The sequence below is a fragment of the Tigriopus californicus genome, chromosome 2 (assembly GCF_007210705.1).
Source record: "Tigriopus californicus strain San Diego chromosome 2, Tcal_SD_v2.1, whole genome shotgun sequence".
NCBI classification, from domain to species: domain Eukaryota; kingdom Metazoa; phylum Arthropoda; class Copepoda; order Harpacticoida; family Harpacticidae; genus Tigriopus; species Tigriopus californicus.
Genome location: NC_081441.1, coordinates 7,419,592 through 7,437,428, shown reverse-complemented (window position 1 = coordinate 7,437,428; position 17,837 = coordinate 7,419,592). Strand labels below are relative to the sequence as shown.

The window sequence follows — 17,837 nt, the reverse complement described above, 5'->3', positions numbered from 1 at the left end:
CTATTTGCCCTAAATGGGTAGCACCTGTTTCACCCCATTGGCATGTAAAGTTTAAAGATGCAAGATGAAGATTGAGTGTAAGCTAATTTGCAGGGCAAGTGAAATGAATCTTCAATCATATTCATAAATACATTCCCTATCTTTTGGCCTTAATTTCCATGCTTTTCAGTCAAATTCACGTTTGTAATACTTTTAGGCTAAGTAAAAACTCTTTTCAATTCTCTTCAAATATCTTTTAATCAAAAAATACCTTTCTTCCAGAAATTACCTTTCCATGTGAGATGCAAAATCCTAGTCAAACTTACTTTTAAATTTCTCAATCTGTATGATTAAAACAGAAATTTGTTACAAAATGTTGTTTCAGTCGGGAAATGTTGTACTCAGTACCGTAGAGCAATGCATATTTCTCGTGAATCAATTAATAGTCCATCTTAATCAAATGAGACTTCAATTTTCTTGCGCTAACGTAACTAATCGACCGACTGTATCATTGCAGTATCAGACTTTTGGGTGTAGGACTATTCCCTGATGTCACAACAGCAATATTCCTCATGGTTATTTGGTCAATGAATAATACATTAATCTGACGGAGAACTAATCTGAAAAGGACTGTGTTACATTGCCGATCAGAAAAGTCATGGAGGCCGTCAGACGTGGAGAGGAAAGCTTTTTTGAAAATCTACCAAACCTCAAAAGATGACGTTTCAGCATTGCGTTACCTCCTATTATGGTGCACACACAATGTGCAAATTTTAGTCATTCTGCCTTCATACTTATGCATCCAACGAGGGGGTAAAAGAATACTGAAACAAGACTAAATGAAACTCAAGTTCTTGTGGCAGAATGTCCTCCTTGTTGTAGGAAACGCATGGTATTTCTTATTATACTAAAAAAACACCACTTGCTTTGGGGCATCATAGTTTCTTTATAACTTTTTCCTCTGTTATGTCCACTTTTTTCTAGCCCTGTTTATCAGTTTTAGGACCAATTGTATAAAAACTCAGCATGATCAGAGAGCCATCAGTTTCTTTTGAATATTGAGTCCAAAATTGTGGATTGAGAATAGACAATAATAGAAAAAGAAAAAGGCAACAGTATATTGACGAATGCACAAGGGTGCAAGAGTAAAGGGTACAAAGCAAAAGGAGTTGTTTTTTGAAACATGATGTCAAAACAGTATAATTACAACATCAATTTTTTTTCAAATAGAAAAAAGCGTCCCTGGTGCATAGATTTTTAGACACTGGAAGTCGGACAAACAACCACAGTGCAATAAAGCGGTTTGTGATCAATTCCCAGGGACCATCCATTGTACTGTTTTACCACCTGAGTGGTCGGTCATCTGACATCCAGTGTCTAGGAATCTATGCCTGTTGTTAACACATGCCGCATCATGGAAATATGGGAAGCTAATAGACTTACGGTTATATACAAAAGCAAAAGGAAAAAATCCTGCCAACCAACTATTTGACAATTTCACTCTGAATAAGATATTTTAGTCAACCTGCATTTTTTATGAGACAATGAAACATTGAGAGTTAAAAAAGATTTGAAGACGCAAATGCTTTTGATGATGCAAGCCCAAATTTTAGACTAGATTTTCCCTATTCAGAAACTATAAGGCTTGTCAAGTGAACGCGTTCATGAACAATTGACGTTATTCCATGGAGTATAATCAATGACAACATGCCCAGCCAAACTTTATTGTGCATGCATTGAATTTTGACATTTATTTCATTTTACTTACATGTCTAAGCAAATAGCATTGTGGTATTCAGCTCATTTGTTAGTGCGTTCACCAACTTACACCAAACATGGTGCAAGTTAACCGTAATGTTTGTCTCAGTTCTCGCTCCCCAAAATGCCCAAAATCAGGGTGTCGCACCACATTTTTCCTTGAACTTCCTTCACTTGACATGCTCTGTTGTAACAAAATACCCAGTCATATTGATTTGTAAGTTTGCAGCGTTAAATCACATGTGATTAATTCATAACTACTGGAAAAGGGGTATTATAAGCTAGATTAGCACTGGCAAAATTGCCTTCAAGATGAGTTTTGGGGTGGATTTTAGTTACGGTGGTTGGATCATTTTTATGAACTGAAGCTGAGTTGCTGGGATTAGAAAAATCGAAGGTTTCATCCAACTTTAGCTCGCCAAACAAACAGAGTATAAAAGTAAATGTTTGTGCAAATGAAAAATGTTGATGCTGAGTCCCAAGTACTACAAGAAGCAAAAAAAGGCCGCTCAGCGGGTGAAAAAAAAGACAAAAAGAGGTCGCTCTTCATAAAGAGGGACATCTAATGAACCATGCCTAGAAAAAATGTCGTTTTTGGACATGCTACCCAACGCATGATTTTCATTCATTGTAAATGGGAAGAAGAAATAATCATTTTGAATATTCTATGATTATCATACATGTATCGCTGATCGATGATTCTTATAAAGTATTACATATTTGCCAACTCAACTCTGCGAACTCAAATTCGTTAGGAAACCAAATATCATACAAAGTTGAAAAGGTAGAAAACAGACCAAATATGACCTTTCATTTCAATAGTAATAGGAGTTACATTCCTTATAGCGGTTAGAAATGCCCATAAAAAACAGACAAAAAGAAATGGAGATTGGGATGGTAGGTTGCGCGAGACTTTCTTTGTAGTTGCGCTGTTATTTGCAGGATAGATAGAAGATTTCATGAAAAGCCATTTTCTCCAGCCTTCTAATTGCAAAAAATACCAGATTAACTAAAGATGATGATGGGGCTTTCGACCTCTACTTTCAACTTTCAACACTTATCCACATAACAAATTTAAAAACGTCTCAGTCATGTCACCCAAAATAGACTTGGATTGGCACCCTGGTATCGATTTGTTTGCGAGGACCATAGAAATCTATGGCGAGGACTCTCCTACTTGAAATCTAAGCTGCATGCACACATTCGACCGACATGCGGAGAGAAAACTGGCTTGACAACAACTGCATCCAGCGCGTATTCTCGTTCGATATCTTCTCGTGTGAATAGGCGGTGCGGTGCGGTGCGGTGCGGTTCGGGTCGTGTGTTTGTGTACTAGTGGCCACACCATCCATCCACGAGACTCTCCGGGTTCGACTCCTCCATCCATCCATTCCTCTATCTATCTTTCAAGAGCGAATCCAGGCGAATCAAAGTCTGAAACTTAAGGACGGCCGTTTTTCTTGTGGCGTGACTTGACCAACAACGTGTTCGACACCCTTCTTGTCCATCCACCATTGATCTTCTCGTGTTTCAGCCATAACCATGGAGGTAAGACACTCTTTATTAATAGTCATTGTGTTCAATCCTGGATTCCCGCTTGTCGACCAGGATTTCTCACTGCCAACCCTCCAAGTTGGTACTACATAATACACGTAGCTAGCAGCAGTCCATCAGATTATCATGTGGGTGGTTCCCTTTCGTCTCTAAAGCAATTTCTTGCCAGAGGTTGAACAACCAGTCCTCTTCTACTTTGATCAAGTGGTCTCCCCTGAAGCCGGGCCTGGTGTATTGGGCTCTTAAAACGGCATGTCATGTTAGTTGATAATGGGTATGAAGATTGAAAAGATCCATCTGATTGGCGAGTGCTCCCGGTTCACATTTGGCCTGGACCAAAGCCTGTTTTAGAACGATACAACCACCGGATAGTAGGGATAAACTTTAGAAAAGTTGTTACATGATTAGTGCAAATCGGCAAGTTAGTTATTTTGTTCACTCATGCTCAAAGGGTTCAAAAATACGAAATTTTAAAACTCAAAACTACGAACAAAGTGAAATTGATACTTCATTGATGATTCTTGTACCAATCAAAGGCAATAAAACCTGTGCCATTTAGCTCAAGAATACCAGAACAAGAGTTTTGGAAAGGCCAAGTTAACTACTTTCTTTCAAATGTGGCAGAATGCTGCGGAGGCTAATGTCTCTCTTGGTTAGTTGGTTAGCAAAAGGGTGTCAACCACTAGAATAGAATAGATAGTTGAGCTGTTCATGTCAAGTGTAAAATTACAACATTTTACAGTTCTGAATTAGTTTCAGTATACACGTTGATTAGAACGTTGCTAGGCAAGTTTCAACTATATTTTCAAGGCCTTAACAATAATTTTGATGAAAACGAAGGAAGTTAACTTAAGCACTTATTTTTGGGTTGTAATGATCGGTTAATGTTCGTCAAAGAAGTAAAACAGGTCGCTGGAAACAAACTAAAAGGCAACTAAGTGAAATTTAAAAAATCATGCGATGATTTATTTTTGTTTCAATTTCAAATTGCATGAACTTATATTACGTGGCTGCTAAGCTATTTCAAGGCCCATTGCCTGGATTGTTAAGATTGCCACCAAATCCCTCGAGGCATACCTTGGTTATAAGATCTTTACTATTGAAATATATATTTTTCGTTGAACTCACACGGATAATGTATTTCTAGCTTTATTATACCATATTTACGTAAAAGGCATATTTTAAAACATGTACTTTGTGCTTTTCAATTTTGTCAATATTTCAACAATTTTACTCATATTCTATTGCATATTTTTAATTATGCAATATTATGAGTCATCATTAGCTGATTGAATTTGTTTCGTAACATGTTGATTAGAGAAAGAAAACCCACTTTTGTCCACTTGGATGTCCAAAGACCGCCTGATTCCTGAAATTGTTCACAATGGTGAGTACCGAGTAGTGATCGTAGCTAGGTAGAAACTGAACTTAATTCTGCCCATTCGCGCAACCTCAAATAGTTTTCCCGAGTCTAAAATGGCACGGGTATCCTTAGGATTGTGATGTAATGGGTCAACAGGCTGAAATTCTGCTTTTTGTTACGCGTACTGCAAAGTATGCTAATGACGCCAATTCAGTTTGTCGATATAAATACGACTCAAGCATGGAAAATGTTCCGAATTTCAAATTGATATTTCTTCGAGCATGTTAAGATAACAAAGTACCTTGCCTAGATACAGAAATAGATGGTCTAGGTAAAATGAAGATCCATACCAATGAAGGCGATTTATTTAACGTTTTGATCGTCTATTAGCCTACATTGATGACATGTAGAATAGCCGAATACCTTATTTCTATTCCGTCAATTGTTCGATTGTACAAAAACTACTCGCCATGTCGATCGTTAGCTGTGGTTAACCCTACAAAATAATGTACATATTTAACTGATTGAGCAATTGTCCATATTCAATATTCGATTATGTTATTACCCAAAACCTTAACTTTAATCACTTGGAAAGATAATCATTCGGCATCACATGTTCCTAGAAGTCAATCAACGAAGTATTGCTCTAAATGAATCGTATTGGACCCCAGAATTAGTCTACCACGGTGCTAGTGCACCCTGATTTGTATACATAAATCCCATTGGCCTCAAACCTCGGTTTTCCTACCTACTCATCGTCTTGACCTAAAAGTAATCTGAGGAGACGATCGGCTCTGATTGACCTCGTAACCTTTTTGATGTCCCTTCAAGTTGTTACCAAGCCGTCCCAAGACCTTGGTTGCATGTATATGTATCGTGTGCACATAGTAGTGTTCTATTCCAGTAGGTGCAGTTGTATGTAGTACGGTAGTATTGATAACAAAAAAGGTTAGCTTGTGCGGCGTCATCCCCGGTTCCTTCAAATTTCGAACTGAGCTTTTGGGCTTCGTAGTGATCATTGGACTTGATTTTTTTCAATGAATCACTCCCTCCCGCCATGGAGACGATTTGGGCGTGTTCTTTGAAGGATTCGTTGTAGGGGTAGCTGCTTGAGCATCAAGCTCCATTCCCCGACTCGTTCAGCTTCATTTGGTCTGCATGATACAAGAAGACCTAACTAGGCATTGCACTCCTTAGCATGTCTCCCATTGAAACGCCGTCAAGGCCAATAGTACTAACTAAACTCATCTGAGACAGTCTTCCCTTGAAATCAAGTTCAACTTGTGTTCTCGATCCGTGGACAAAAACTGCCTAGAATACTGCTACTAACCCGACCGACCCGGCCCTAATCCCCTTGAGAGCATTATTTCTCAAGAACACCGGACAGCAAGAGCTCTGAAGACAATTTGGCAGGACTTTTGACTTTTTCATTCCATAAAGAGCAATCTTGTGGACTTTTTTCATGAGGAAGTGACCTCAAAGGCTGGAGAAACCTAAAATTCCCGACGGGTGTGCACAATTCCGGTGAGAGTCAAACCTGTCCTTTCTCCGAATCGCCCGGTACGAGGAGGACCCGAAGAGCCAAAGACCTGGAACGGCAGTCTGGTTACTGCGTTCAAGTAATCATCTGGAGGAATCGACGTCGATTTGGCGGGCTGTATCGTACGTAAGCTCTCCCTGGTGGTGATGGCGCACCCGGGTGGGATGAGTTCGTAGTAAAGGTGATGATAGTTGTGGTGGTGGTGCCGATGATGATGCTGTGAGGAGGAGGAGGAGGAGGAGGAGGAGCGGTGTGTCTTGCGTATACGAGTACATACCACCCTCTTTCCGTGGGTAACTCGCACAAGTGTTGGAATAGAACGCCACAGGAGGATGAACATGAGGATGAAGGAGCTAGGGAGTACCGAGTACCGACCGAGCTCACAAGTTAGTCAGTTTCAATGGCGATGATGTTGTGCAACGACGACCCAACTACTCTTCGTCTCCTTCGTCTTCTTCATCATCATCGCCGCCGTCAACAACAGCAGTCCAATTTCATTGGTGGGAAAAAACTATCTTGGGTAGTCGAGAAGAATTGTTCGAAAAAGAAGTCGGTGAATTTGAATCAAGTGATGTTGATTTTGGCATAGTGATCGATCAAAAGCGTTAGATGCAGAGTCTTTTGTGGTCATGGAATCGTTTCCTAACCGCAGACACCTGAGTACCAACCCGAACAGTAATAGTCGTTTCAATCGTGATAGTAGTGAAAGGACTTTACAAGTAAGCAACGGAAACAGTCCTGGACCGAGCAGCAACAATAGCAGTCCATCGTCAACCACCCGAGAACTCATTATGCCTAGCATTAGTAGTGCCCGTCAAAATGGTACGAGTCGAATTCCCAGTGTTAGCCGCCATCAACCGTTTGCCTCCGCCTTATCGAGCATGGACGGGAGCAAGCCCAACAGTAACATCAACGATTTGCGCAATACCATGGCCGAAATGCAAAACATGAACACCATGTCAACCGCTAGTTCTTCTTCGTCTCAGCATATCACCACGCAACGAAGAAGTGAGTTCAACCGCTCGATGTCATCAGGCGTGACGGGATTGATGATGCCCTCCCCTGCAGGTTTTGCCCATACATATCATCATCCCATGAAACGTCACGAGACGAGTCCGGCCATTATCGAGCTTCCCAATCAATCGCCTACGGAGGATAGCCTCTTGGGAGAAGAGAACGGAGCAGGTCGTCCCATTGTGACCTCGCCTGTTTCAGAGATGGCCGAATTATCCTCGGATCCCGAGAGCAACTCTGGCGGACTGACTTCACCCAATCTTGTGTCGTCGACTGGCCTGCCGTTGGTTCAAAGCCTTGTCGGCGTGAACACCGTGGCTGGGCTTTCGTCCAAGTTCAACTTGGCCTTGCCAGGTGTTGGCAATGGCGCCAGCCTCAGCCTCAGCAGCAATGGCAACAACAACAACAACAACAACAGCAGCAGCAGCAGCAGCAACACCAATAACAGTAACAGCGTGGGAGTTCCCGGCTCAGGTGGATTTGTTTCACATGAAGAAAGGAAAACCTCGACTTCCTCGAAAACTCACATTGTGACAGGGCAGAGCAAGACGGAGAAAGCGACAGCCAATTCTTCCCAAGTTGTGAGGCTTCAAAGAAACGACCTCAGTTATGAAGAAAACTCTGCACAATCAGCCACTACAGCGAGTATGGAGACTGCAGATGGAACAATAGCCACTCAAGCCTCTGGTTCCAAGCACATGTCCAAGAAAATGACCTCGGAAGACCTCAATTTTCATCACAGCTCTTCGGCGTCCATGTCGGGAGCCAAGTTATCGAGCAAGAATTTCGGTACTATTGAAAACATGTCGTCTGCCTCATCTCAGCGCTCGTCATTCTCGAGGGGCGGGACCTATTTGCACCAGAGTTCGCACCAGTCAGCCTCGTCGAAGAGGATCAGCCTAACTCGATCCCCGAGCATATTGAGTACCAATCAAATCGCGTCTCTCATGAATTCCACGATGACCATGGAGGAAATTGAACAAGGTCTCATGAGATTTGATGATCTGGAACAACTCACGCCCAATAGCAACATGAAAAATGTCGAGACTACCTTGGTCAAATACTGCGGCCTCATGTGTAGTACTGTTCACGCCATGAAAAGGAATGGGAATGCAGACATGTTGTCCGAATGGATGTCCAAAATCAACGATCTAATGATCAAGGCTTGGGAAGTACCGGCCTTTGGTCATGAAATTGGCAACACCTTATGCAGCATAATGAGAAAGAACGGGGGGCTGGATATCCTCATTGAAAATTGCGTGTCCGAGCACCGAGCTCTTCAATTTAATAGTGCGAAACTCCTGCAGCAATGTCTGGTGACTGAGAATCGAGGCTACGTTGTTGATAAAGGCCTAGACAATGTTGTTGAAGTTGCTAAAGCTTTTAGTGAAGACATCTCCAACCTCAGTCGATCACGAGTTGGAACTGGAATTCTGGAACATTTGTTCAAACATAGCGAAACCACTTGTGGGGATGTGATTGCCATGGGAGGGTTAGATACGATTGTTAACGAATGCAAATCCACGGACGTGGAGACCCTTCGTCATTGTGCCAGTGCGCTTGCCAACGTCGCCATGTATGGCGGAGCTGAGAACCAAGAAGCAATGATCAATTGCAAAGTTCCTTCCTGGCTCTTTCCTTTGGCCTTCCATACAGATGATACAGTGAAATATTATGCGTGTCTTGCCATTGCCGCCTTAGTGGCTAACAAGGAAATTGAGGCCGCAGTTCAAAAGTCAGGCACTTTGGAACTCATTGAACCTTTCGTACAAACCCACACTCCCAAGGCTTTCGCCCAGGTCTCAGCCACTCATAGTCATGGACAGAGCCCGAATTGGCTGAAGAGGCTTTTGCCAGTGCTAACTTCACACAAGGAGGAGGCCAGGAATCTTGCCGCATTCCATTTTTGTATGGAAGCAGAAATCAAAAAGCAACAGGGCAATACGAAGTTGTTTAAGGAGATCGATGCCATTGAATCCTTGAAGAAGGTTGCTAGTAGTCCCAACGGTATTGCTTCCAAGTACGCGGCACAGACCCTCCGCCTCATTGGAGAAGAAGTGCCTCACAAGTTGAGCCAACAAGTCCCCACCTGGTCAGTCGAGGATGTTCGTGAATGGGTGAAACAGATTGGATTTCCTCAGTATGCAGACTCTTTCACCGAGAGCCGAGTCGACGGGGATCTGCTCCTTCAGTTGTCAGAGGAAATGTTGAAAGAAGACATTCAGATGAGGAACGGTATTTTGAGACGGCGGTTCCTTCGAGAGCTAACCAACTTGAAGCGCGTGGCTGATTATTCTAGTTGTGATCCTTCCAATTTGAACGAATTCCTCCAATCCTTGGGACAAGAGTACTGTGTTTACACCTATGACATGATCAATGCAGGCATTGATAGAGATACTTTGTTGAACATCAATGATGAGCAGCTACTAAGTGAGTGTGGGATCAAGAATAAGATCCATCGCTTGAAGATCCAACAAGGTGTGAAGATTGAGAGAGGGGAGTTCAGTATTACCGATGATAGTAGTATAGACAAGAATCTGGATGTATTTATCAGCTACCGCCGTTCTAATGGATCCCAATTAGCCAGCTTGCTGAAGGTCCACCTTGAGATCCGCAACTACAGTGTGTTCATCGATGTGGACCGTCTGGAAGCCGGAAAGTTTGACAACAATCTCCTTCAAAGCATTCGCTCAGCCAAGAATTTTGTTCTGGTACTGACGCCTGGTGCTTTCGATCGATGCGTCAATGACGTGGAGCAACATGATTGGATCCATAAAGAGATCGCGTGTGCCCTTCAATCACAGTGCAACATCATCCCTGTATTTGATAATTTCATCATGCCGGAGCAGGCTCACCTCCCAGAAACCATGAGGGCAGTCACCGCCTACAATGGGATCAAATGGATCCATGACTATCAAGAGGCATGCGTTGACAAGATCGATCGCTTCATTCGTGGGGACAATTCGTACATGATGGACCGCTTTCTAAACAGCCAAGCCACCACTGCCTCTGGATACGGAGGGAGCAACAGTACCTACAATCGACAAAATACTTACCAGAGAACACCCAGTAATGATAATTCGACTTGCTCAGATGAGCTCGTCAATTCCTCGGCCACTCCCCAATGACTTTTTGGGCCTGTCGCAATCAATGAAGCAAAAAGCACAACTAATTCTTCAGTCTCTAATTCACTTAACTCTAACGCAAGCAAGAAGCACTCGGCCATCAAAAGGCCCCCATCTATTCATCTCTTTGGGCATGCTAACCCCAACGCCTTCCGACAAGGATCTGTAGGTAGGTCGGAGCTGCCACATGTCGGATATAGGGCCTTGAGTCCCCCCAGATTTGTAGCCACCTACTCGCAGCCTCTTCTCTTGCCTTTCAAAAAGACCAGTCTAAGCCCGATGCCTCCTCGAAGAATCGAGTTAGAACGGCCCATAAAAGCACGTTCCTCCGACGAGCTTAGGAAGGCAGTTAGCCTGGAACAACTGACCAAGGAATCATCTCCGGACTCCATGGACTCTTGGCAGTTGCGCGATAGCGATCTCAGTAGTCCCACGTCTCCTGAGATCATTGAGGAACACCACGTGTTGATACATCCTGTGATACCGGAAAGCCACAGTCCCATTTCGGACACCGCTACGGATTCCACTGTGATTGCCGTGGCTGAAACTCAAGCCTCTTTGGCTGCTCTTGAGAGCCCTCCTCAAAAGCCTCGAGAAGCACGAAGGCGAGCCTCTTTCAAAGAGATGGCTAGTTACGGCACCCTGCCCAAGGCTATGCGAAAAAACATTAGTCGGTCATTGGTCCCCAAAATGCGGCGCATGTTCGAACGAGCTCGAAGTTGTGAACCAGGGGACATGCCCCAGGTGCGAATTCATGTCCACTCTGATTGTCCAACTCGAGCCCCCTCATCCTTGACATCTGACGGAACGGAGTCCGTGTCTTCATTCGTTGTGGTCTCTAGTTGTTCCAATCCGTCCTCGTCGCAAAGCGAAGAATCTCCTAAACCAGAGAGCGCTGATTCCAGTCGATCGAGCACAGACTTGACTGACCGAGAACATAGCGGATCACCGAATAAAAAAGGATTTGTCAACAAGTGCATGTCTAAAGTTAAATCCATCATGAGTGGACCTGACGAAAGACCTCGAGAATCTCCATCCGACTGACCCATTGGCTCTTACTCCCTGGGCTTCCATTCCTACAATATTCTGAACAGAGTCACTGCTTGTAATGTCCTCATTTCTTCGCCTCCCAATTCCTTCCTTCCTCCCTCCACCATCCAACCTCCAAGTACTCTTGCTATTACTACCCTTGCTTTCATTTGTGTTTCTTGCTTCCTTGATTGCGATAGGCGAGTCATAATCATGATTTCTTTAAATCCTTTTGTGTATTTTGTCATTTCTACCTTGTGCCGGCGATTTTATTATGCTCCCATTGATCTTCATTCATCTGAATTATCTATAGGATCTTCTAGCTATTCACTCGTCGATCCAGTGAATAGCATTAACAAAACTATGTACCAATGTACTATATCCATCTCATTCCCACTGAAATAAAGAAATTCATTCACTTGCTGAAATCCTACATATATGATATCATTGTCTACCAAGTACTCATACACTTATACATGTACAGCTAATACACATTGGAAGTCAGTTCTGTTTACTTTTCGAATATGGGCCACTCCAGTGCTGCCTCAATCCGGTGTTGAGCTTCGAGAGAGCCGTTCCTTCCAGAATTTTCTCGAGTCCAGCGATGAAAGATCATTTGCCAAATCCAAGCACTGAAACGAGTTGAATCGGCAATGTTGTAGAAGAATGTGCGTACCATGCTCATGAGCATTGCATGAACTAGAAGAAGAATAACAGCCTCAAGTGACGTTAGCAAGAAGTAGCAAAAACAAAAGCCCAAAGTGGCCGAGGATTCAATCAATTCTCAGGGTCGAAAATCGCATTGTTCGCAAACATCTGCAAGTCAAGTGGGAGATAACGAGTATATGAGTATATCAAGCCGGCCAATGGCATCGTCGAATGTTTTCTCTTATGCTTGCCAAGAGTAGAACTGTCGCTCGATGTGTGCACTTGCATAGACTTGCCAAACCTCTTCACATGTTCTATGGTTACCCACCATCTCTTGTCGTTATGGGTGTTGTTGAGAAGTAGGACAAAGCCGTGATAATGACCCAAGCTTGGTGGTATGAGTCATACCTTAAGCGTGTCGACTCGTGTGACGTCACACCCATTTTTACGCTTACCCAGTCGCCTCATTAGCGCGTTCTGGATCTTGGATGCCCACAGATGGAGGGGACTCTTCCTCAGATCCTCCCCATGAATGATACATTCATGTCTTCGTCCGTGCCTCTCTGCCTTGGTCTTGATTAGCCACATGCACACCCGCGTCCATTCAAACGACTCTTATTACCACATGAGTCACCAGTGAAAATTCACCTGGACCTGTTTCTATATGAAGGAAGCATCGGAGTGAGAAATTCTTGGAAAAGAAAGATGCGTCATGTATTGGAATCCCTAACTTTTGGGTTGTCAAGATTAATGACAGCGATATTGTCTGCATTCAGAGCTTAATCAATGTACACAAACCAAATCAATGACGTGATGGATAGGCCAATTAACGGAACATATTTCCCTGTTGATAAATCAATGAATCAATGAAGACATGTAGTCATGTATGTAGTCATGCGTGTTTGTATTGTCAATGGAGATTGAAAACCCTTCTTGCTTTTTATTTCAGCTCGAAATCGTCAATGCCAAGTCCGAGCGACACATCTGTATGGTAAAAGGGGTAAGTGGTGGTGACCAAATCAAACAAGGCATGTTTTCTGCACGGAGATAGAATGACTTTGCAACTTGTCCTCCCTTCGTTTTCTTGCAGCTGTCTCAAGATAGTACCATAAAAGATGTGAAGAAGGCGATTGGAGCTCAAAAGCAAAAGTACGCTGATATCAATCGTCAAGAGATCCGTTTAGAGGCTCGGGGCAAGTTTGTCAAAGATGAGGACACTCTGGGAAAGCTGGGTGTTCAGAATCAAGCGAGCCTCTATTTCAAGGACCGTGGATTACAAATTGGATGGACCACGGTATTTCTGACCGAGTACGCAGGTCCACTCATTGTTTACTTGTGGATCTACACGCGTCCTTGGCTCTTTTATGGGGATGGCGCTTCTTCGAAGCCATATGCATCGGCAGTCAAGTAATTGATTTTCTCTTTTAATCCTTACATTCCCCTTTCAACCACTTGGGTAGTAACTATTTTGTGAAGACTCTCGGTGGCAACTGCATAACCTCACGTTTTCCAGTCTTTTTATTAAACTTGGAAATGGATGGTTGATGTGAAGCTATATTCGCTCTCATGCTGATGTTTTTGAATCGATTCTGCCACCTTGGGGACAGTAACTTGTAGATTAATAGATTAAAGCTCTTGAATTCTTGGCACGCAAAAATGGCTTCCAGTTTCGTAGGAGAATCTCAATGGCAACACGTGATGAGCGCTCCCTCTGGTCCCTGGTCACACCAATGTTATCCTGAGCACATTGGAATTTGAGCAAATGTTCAATTGTTATATGAGTTTGTGCCCTGAGGCCTGTTTTTTAAAGCTCGTACCACGGAGTTAGAGGCTTGGACGTTAACTGGTATGAAACTCGCCTCTGGCCAAAGTGGCGAGCGGATGCTCATTCTGGGTAACTTCCAAGCCTTAACTCAGAGGTACGAGTGTTTAAAAAAGTCTCCTCAGAGCACATCATTTTATGCATGTATAGATACAGGATTATTACGAACCCTCAAGAGCGCTTAGTATTGAGCCTAAATTTCGCTCGATATCCTCGTGGTGGAACTTCATCACTCTCAAGGGTAACATTGGTTGTCCATCAGAAAATCGATGGTCTAGTAAGCATAAATACGATTACAACGGATCATAAAAGTTTACCGTCAATGCCCTAAGAGACATTTCTAAAGTCATGATTTTGCNCCTCTGATATTCGTAGGGAATACGTAGGCCTTGTTGATCCGGTAGCATCTTTCAAGTCAGACTTGGACAAATTTTTAGATAGCATACCAGATCAACCCTACATTCAAGGATTAGCTCGGTCTGCCAACTCAAATTCGTTGGTAGACCAATTATCATATAAAAATTGAAAGGCAATAAATAGACGAATTATAATCTTTCATTTTAATAGTACTGGGGATTACATTCCCTGTAGCGGTTAGAAAAGCCCGTGAAAAACCAAACCAAACAGAAAAAAAAATACTTCGAGGAGCAATATTTTGCCCCGCCAACCTTAGCGACCATGGCACGTAAACTTGACACTGTTCCCTAAAGTTTGGCGGCCAAGAAGACCACATCTCAATTTTGGGGTTCATTCAATGATGAAATTTGATGGCCAGCGTCAACGGTTCCAATTAATGAGAGTGTTGCGCAGAAAACATTTTGCATTAGATTTAACTAATTCCTGGAAGTCGTGGATAGTGCCTCTTTGAAGTTGGACATTTTCGTTGCAGTATTGCTATGGGGGCGTGGTCGTTTCATTACTTGAAGCGTCTTTTGGAAACGATGTTCGTGCACCGCTTTTCTAACGCCACCATGCCCATCATGAACATCTTCAAGAACTCGGCCTACTATTGGGGTTTTGCCGCTTACGTGGCCTACCACATCAACCATCCTCTCTACACGCCTCCGAGTCAAAACCAGGTGATTGGTGGGCTGGTCGCCTTCGTCATCAATGAGATCGGCAACTTGGGCGTCCATATTGCCCTCCGCAATCTTCGTCCCCCTGGTACCAAGGTTCGAAAGATCCCCCTCCCTACTGGCAATCCCTTCACTTTGTTGTTCAACTGCGTGTCCTGCCCGAATTATACTTATGAAATTGGCGCTTGGGTTTCGTTCACGATCATGACTCAATGTCTGCCAGGTAATAAAATTTGGATTATGAAAACGAATGATTGCGAAATTAATGTCATACTTTTATTCACAGCTGGATTGTTCTGTTTGGCCGGAGCTTACCAGATGACTATGTGGGCGTTGGGCAAGCACAGGAACTACAAGAAGGAGTTCCCCAACTATCCCAAGCGAAAGGCCATCATCCCTTTCGTCCTTTGAAGGATTCTAAACTGACTCGTTGTAATCATCAGTGCAGTCTCTCATCTAATGTACCCAATACGTGAAGATTAAAACCCGAATCAGTTTGTCTTGTACTGCGTGAATCTTATTCCGAACAAGGGTGTTTCACGGCTTTCTGAAAGTCGCTTTGTTTAGAACAACCGTCTTGGCATCCAACTCGGAAATGAGAGCATCAGCCAAATCCTCTGGTAGCACCTCTTTGCCCAAGAAGTCAGACACCAAATCGTGCGAGGGTTTCCCACCTCCATGGGACAGACATTCGGATCGGTAACGCCCTCCCGATTCTCCGTTCAAGGGATCTTCTTGGAAGTGGCACTGCCAGATGGACGAGGCCACGGATCTGGCCATTAAATAGCTATAATATCGGGCACCATAGCCCACCAAATGAGAGAATCGGTGATGCCAGGCTGTGCCCTCGGGATAAGGTAATGGATGGTGATCTTCATGGACTTGTTGCAATATCTCGGTCGTTGAGCCTTTAAGGGGATGCCGTGTGTGTAGCACTTGGTCTAATGATGAGTAGAACAATTGTGTGTGAATATCAATGGAGCCAAAAACTAGCTTGGAGGCACATAACCGCTCGCACATGTCCAATGGAAGAGATTCGCCCGTTTTGTAGTGCCGACTCATCCGCGCCAAGATCCGCGGGTCTGACGAGAAGTATTCCATGAGCGTGGATGGAACTTCGGCGAAATCGGTGGAGCAACGCGTGCCCGTGACGTGCTGGTATTTCGTTCGAGCCAACATGGAATGCATGGCGTGGCCCATCTCGTGAAAGAGGTTGTCCATGTTGGAGCTGGACATCAATGTGGGCGAGGTCCATCCCGGAGAGGGTAGGTTCAACATGAGCACTACTACTGGGTTTTGGTAGGACCCGTCATTCTTGAGTCGTCCACCGCGAATGGTGAAATGGCAATCCTGATGGGGCTTGCCTTGGCGGGAAAAGAAATCGCAATAAATGTGACCCAAAACGGTGGCGGTGCTCAAGTCCACCACGGCCAATTTGAACACGCTGTTGTGCCAAATCTCACCGGGTGTGGGTTTTTCCACCACGAGCTCCACGTTGAACAGGCGAGTGAAGATCTCGTTCAAACCCTCCATACAAACCCCGAGTGAGAAGTACTCGGAGATCTTTTGGGCATCAATGTCGAACCACTGGCGTTTCGCCATCACAGAGTAGTAGGGCGCATCCCAGACTTGCAAGGTCTTGGCCATCGGATTTTGAGCCTGTTTCATTGCTAGCAAAACACCAAAATCCTTGTCCAAGCGCGGTCGCAGTCCTTGGGACAAATGGGTGAGGAACGTGGCCACGTTCTCGGGGTGAGCGCCCAAACTTTCGGACATGGCGCGATGAGCGAAGGTCGGGTATTCACAAAGCACGGCCAAATGATGCCGCTGACTCAGGAGATCGCTGAGCAGGGCCTCCTGATGGCGATCATGACCATAGTAGATCTTGTACGCGGCCTCGCGGGCTAACGAATTCGGATTGTCGAAATGGAGTCCTGAAACGCGAGCCAGAGGGATTTCACACTTTGTCGAGAGTTACGACTTCTGAGCCAGTCATCCACCTACCGTTCAGGACCACATTGTCGCCGTCCAAGCTGAACAAATGCCGCATATTCTCGGGCAACACACTCTTCTTGACGGCCCTCGGTCGGTGGGCTTGAGCCGCAAATTGCTGTCCCAATTGCAGGATGTGGTCATTGAGCTTGACCACCATGTTCCGCGAGTCATCGTCCAAGTGGATCCCGCATTGCTGGAAATCCAACAAGAACAACTTGGCTACATGCTGGTCCACGTGGGACTCGGGGAATCGATCCCCATCCCGCACTACCTCCGACAAGGCGCCATACAAGCCCACGTGGGTATTGAGTTGCTCGACCAGGCCGGAAACGGCGATACAGGCCGCTTCAGCCTCGGAGGCAAAGGCCTCATCCGGATGGGCCAAACGGACAAACTCGGCTAAATCCGCTACCCGACACAATTCGTCCGAGAGATCATCTAAAATGCGGGCCAAGAGACGCCCGCGCTCCGGTCGACACGCCTCGTCCACCAGCTGGGCCGAGCGAGTCAGACACGCCTCTTGGAGCTCCCGGAAGCCCTCGGCACGCACGAGGGACGGAATCTGAAAGAGACCCGTCTGAGCCGATTGGGGCAGGATTTGGGGGAATTTCAGGGCGTTGAAGGCCGTGCCCAGAGGCGAGAGACCCCCTGAAGCGCGGTAGGCCCGACGGCCTAGACAGGACACGCCTCGGGCTGATGAAAGCCACACACGAGAGGACATGACAAGGCAGGACAAGGTCCACGGGCGACAATAACGTGACACCGTCGATTTGGGGTCAAGTTCATCCAGAAATCGGATTGATTGGGGAGCATGGAGCGCGCTGATTGGTCGGTTTCGATTGGCCAGACCAAGTTTGTTTTGAACAGGGCTATCATTTTGTGATGTATATATGTAGGTGTGCGCTAAACTTGCCCATCGAATTACTCGGGTGAA

The 17,837-nt window shown here is 44.7% G+C and overlaps 3 protein-coding genes across 4 annotated transcripts; 2 read left to right on the top strand and 1 right to left on the bottom strand.

Moving 5' to 3' along the window:
- The first annotated feature begins 2,918 nt into the window (after positions 1–2,918).
- Positions 2,919–15,414, top strand: LOC131893113 (probable very-long-chain enoyl-CoA reductase art-1). Its single transcript, XM_059243057.1, has 5 exons — positions 2,919–3,285; positions 12,960–13,010; positions 13,101–13,417; positions 14,722–15,131; positions 15,195–15,414. Exons 1-5 carry the CDS (start codon positions 3,280–3,282, stop codon positions 15,317–15,319), a joined length of 909 nt encoding a protein of 302 aa, XP_059099040.1. The 5' UTR covers positions 2,919–3,279; the 3' UTR covers positions 15,320–15,414.
- LOC131893086 (NAD(+) hydrolase sarm1-like) lies at positions 6,467–11,795 on the top strand. Of its 2 annotated transcripts, XM_059243025.1 has the most exons (2): positions 6,473–8,288; positions 8,937–11,795. In XM_059243025.1, exons 1-2 carry the CDS (start codon positions 6,824–6,826, stop codon positions 10,334–10,336), a joined length of 2,865 nt encoding a protein of 954 aa, XP_059099008.1. In that variant the 5' UTR covers positions 6,473–6,823; the 3' UTR covers positions 10,337–11,795. The 2 variants fall into 2 exon arrangements, with proteins under 2 accessions (XP_059099007.1, XP_059099008.1); XM_059243024.1 differs by having other exon boundaries at positions 6,467–11,795.
- Positions 15,163–17,819, bottom strand: LOC131893096 (mitochondrial intermediate peptidase-like). The gene is made up of 2 exons (XM_059243036.1): positions 16,913–17,819; positions 15,163–16,842 (listed from the first exon to the last, which is right to left on the bottom strand). Exons 1-2 carry the CDS (start codon positions 17,622–17,624, stop codon positions 15,446–15,448), a joined length of 2,109 nt encoding a protein of 702 aa, XP_059099019.1. The 5' UTR covers positions 17,625–17,819; the 3' UTR covers positions 15,163–15,445.
- Between the last annotated feature and the right edge of the window lie 18 nt (positions 17,820–17,837).

Coding starts and splice junctions, on each gene's coding strand:
- LOC131893113 (XM_059243057.1), top strand. Junction 13,418..14,721: donor CCATATGCATCGGCAGTCAA/GTAATTGATTTT, acceptor TTTTCGTTGCAG/TATTGCTATGGGGGCGTGGT. Junction 15,132..15,194: donor CATGACTCAATGTCTGCCAG/GTAATAAAATTT, acceptor TTTTATTCACAG/CTGGATTGTTCTGTTTGGCC.
- LOC131893086 (XM_059243024.1), top strand. CDS start 6,824: ATGGAATCGTTTCCTAACCGCAGACACCTGAGTACCAACCCGAACAGT.
- LOC131893096 (XM_059243036.1), bottom strand. CDS start 17,624: ATGTCCTCTCGTGTGTGGCTTTCATCAGCCCGAGGCGTGTCCTGTCTA. Junction 16,843..16,912: donor CGACAATGTGGTCCTGAACG/GTAGGTGGATGA, acceptor CTCGCGTTTCAG/GACTCCATTTCGACAATCCG.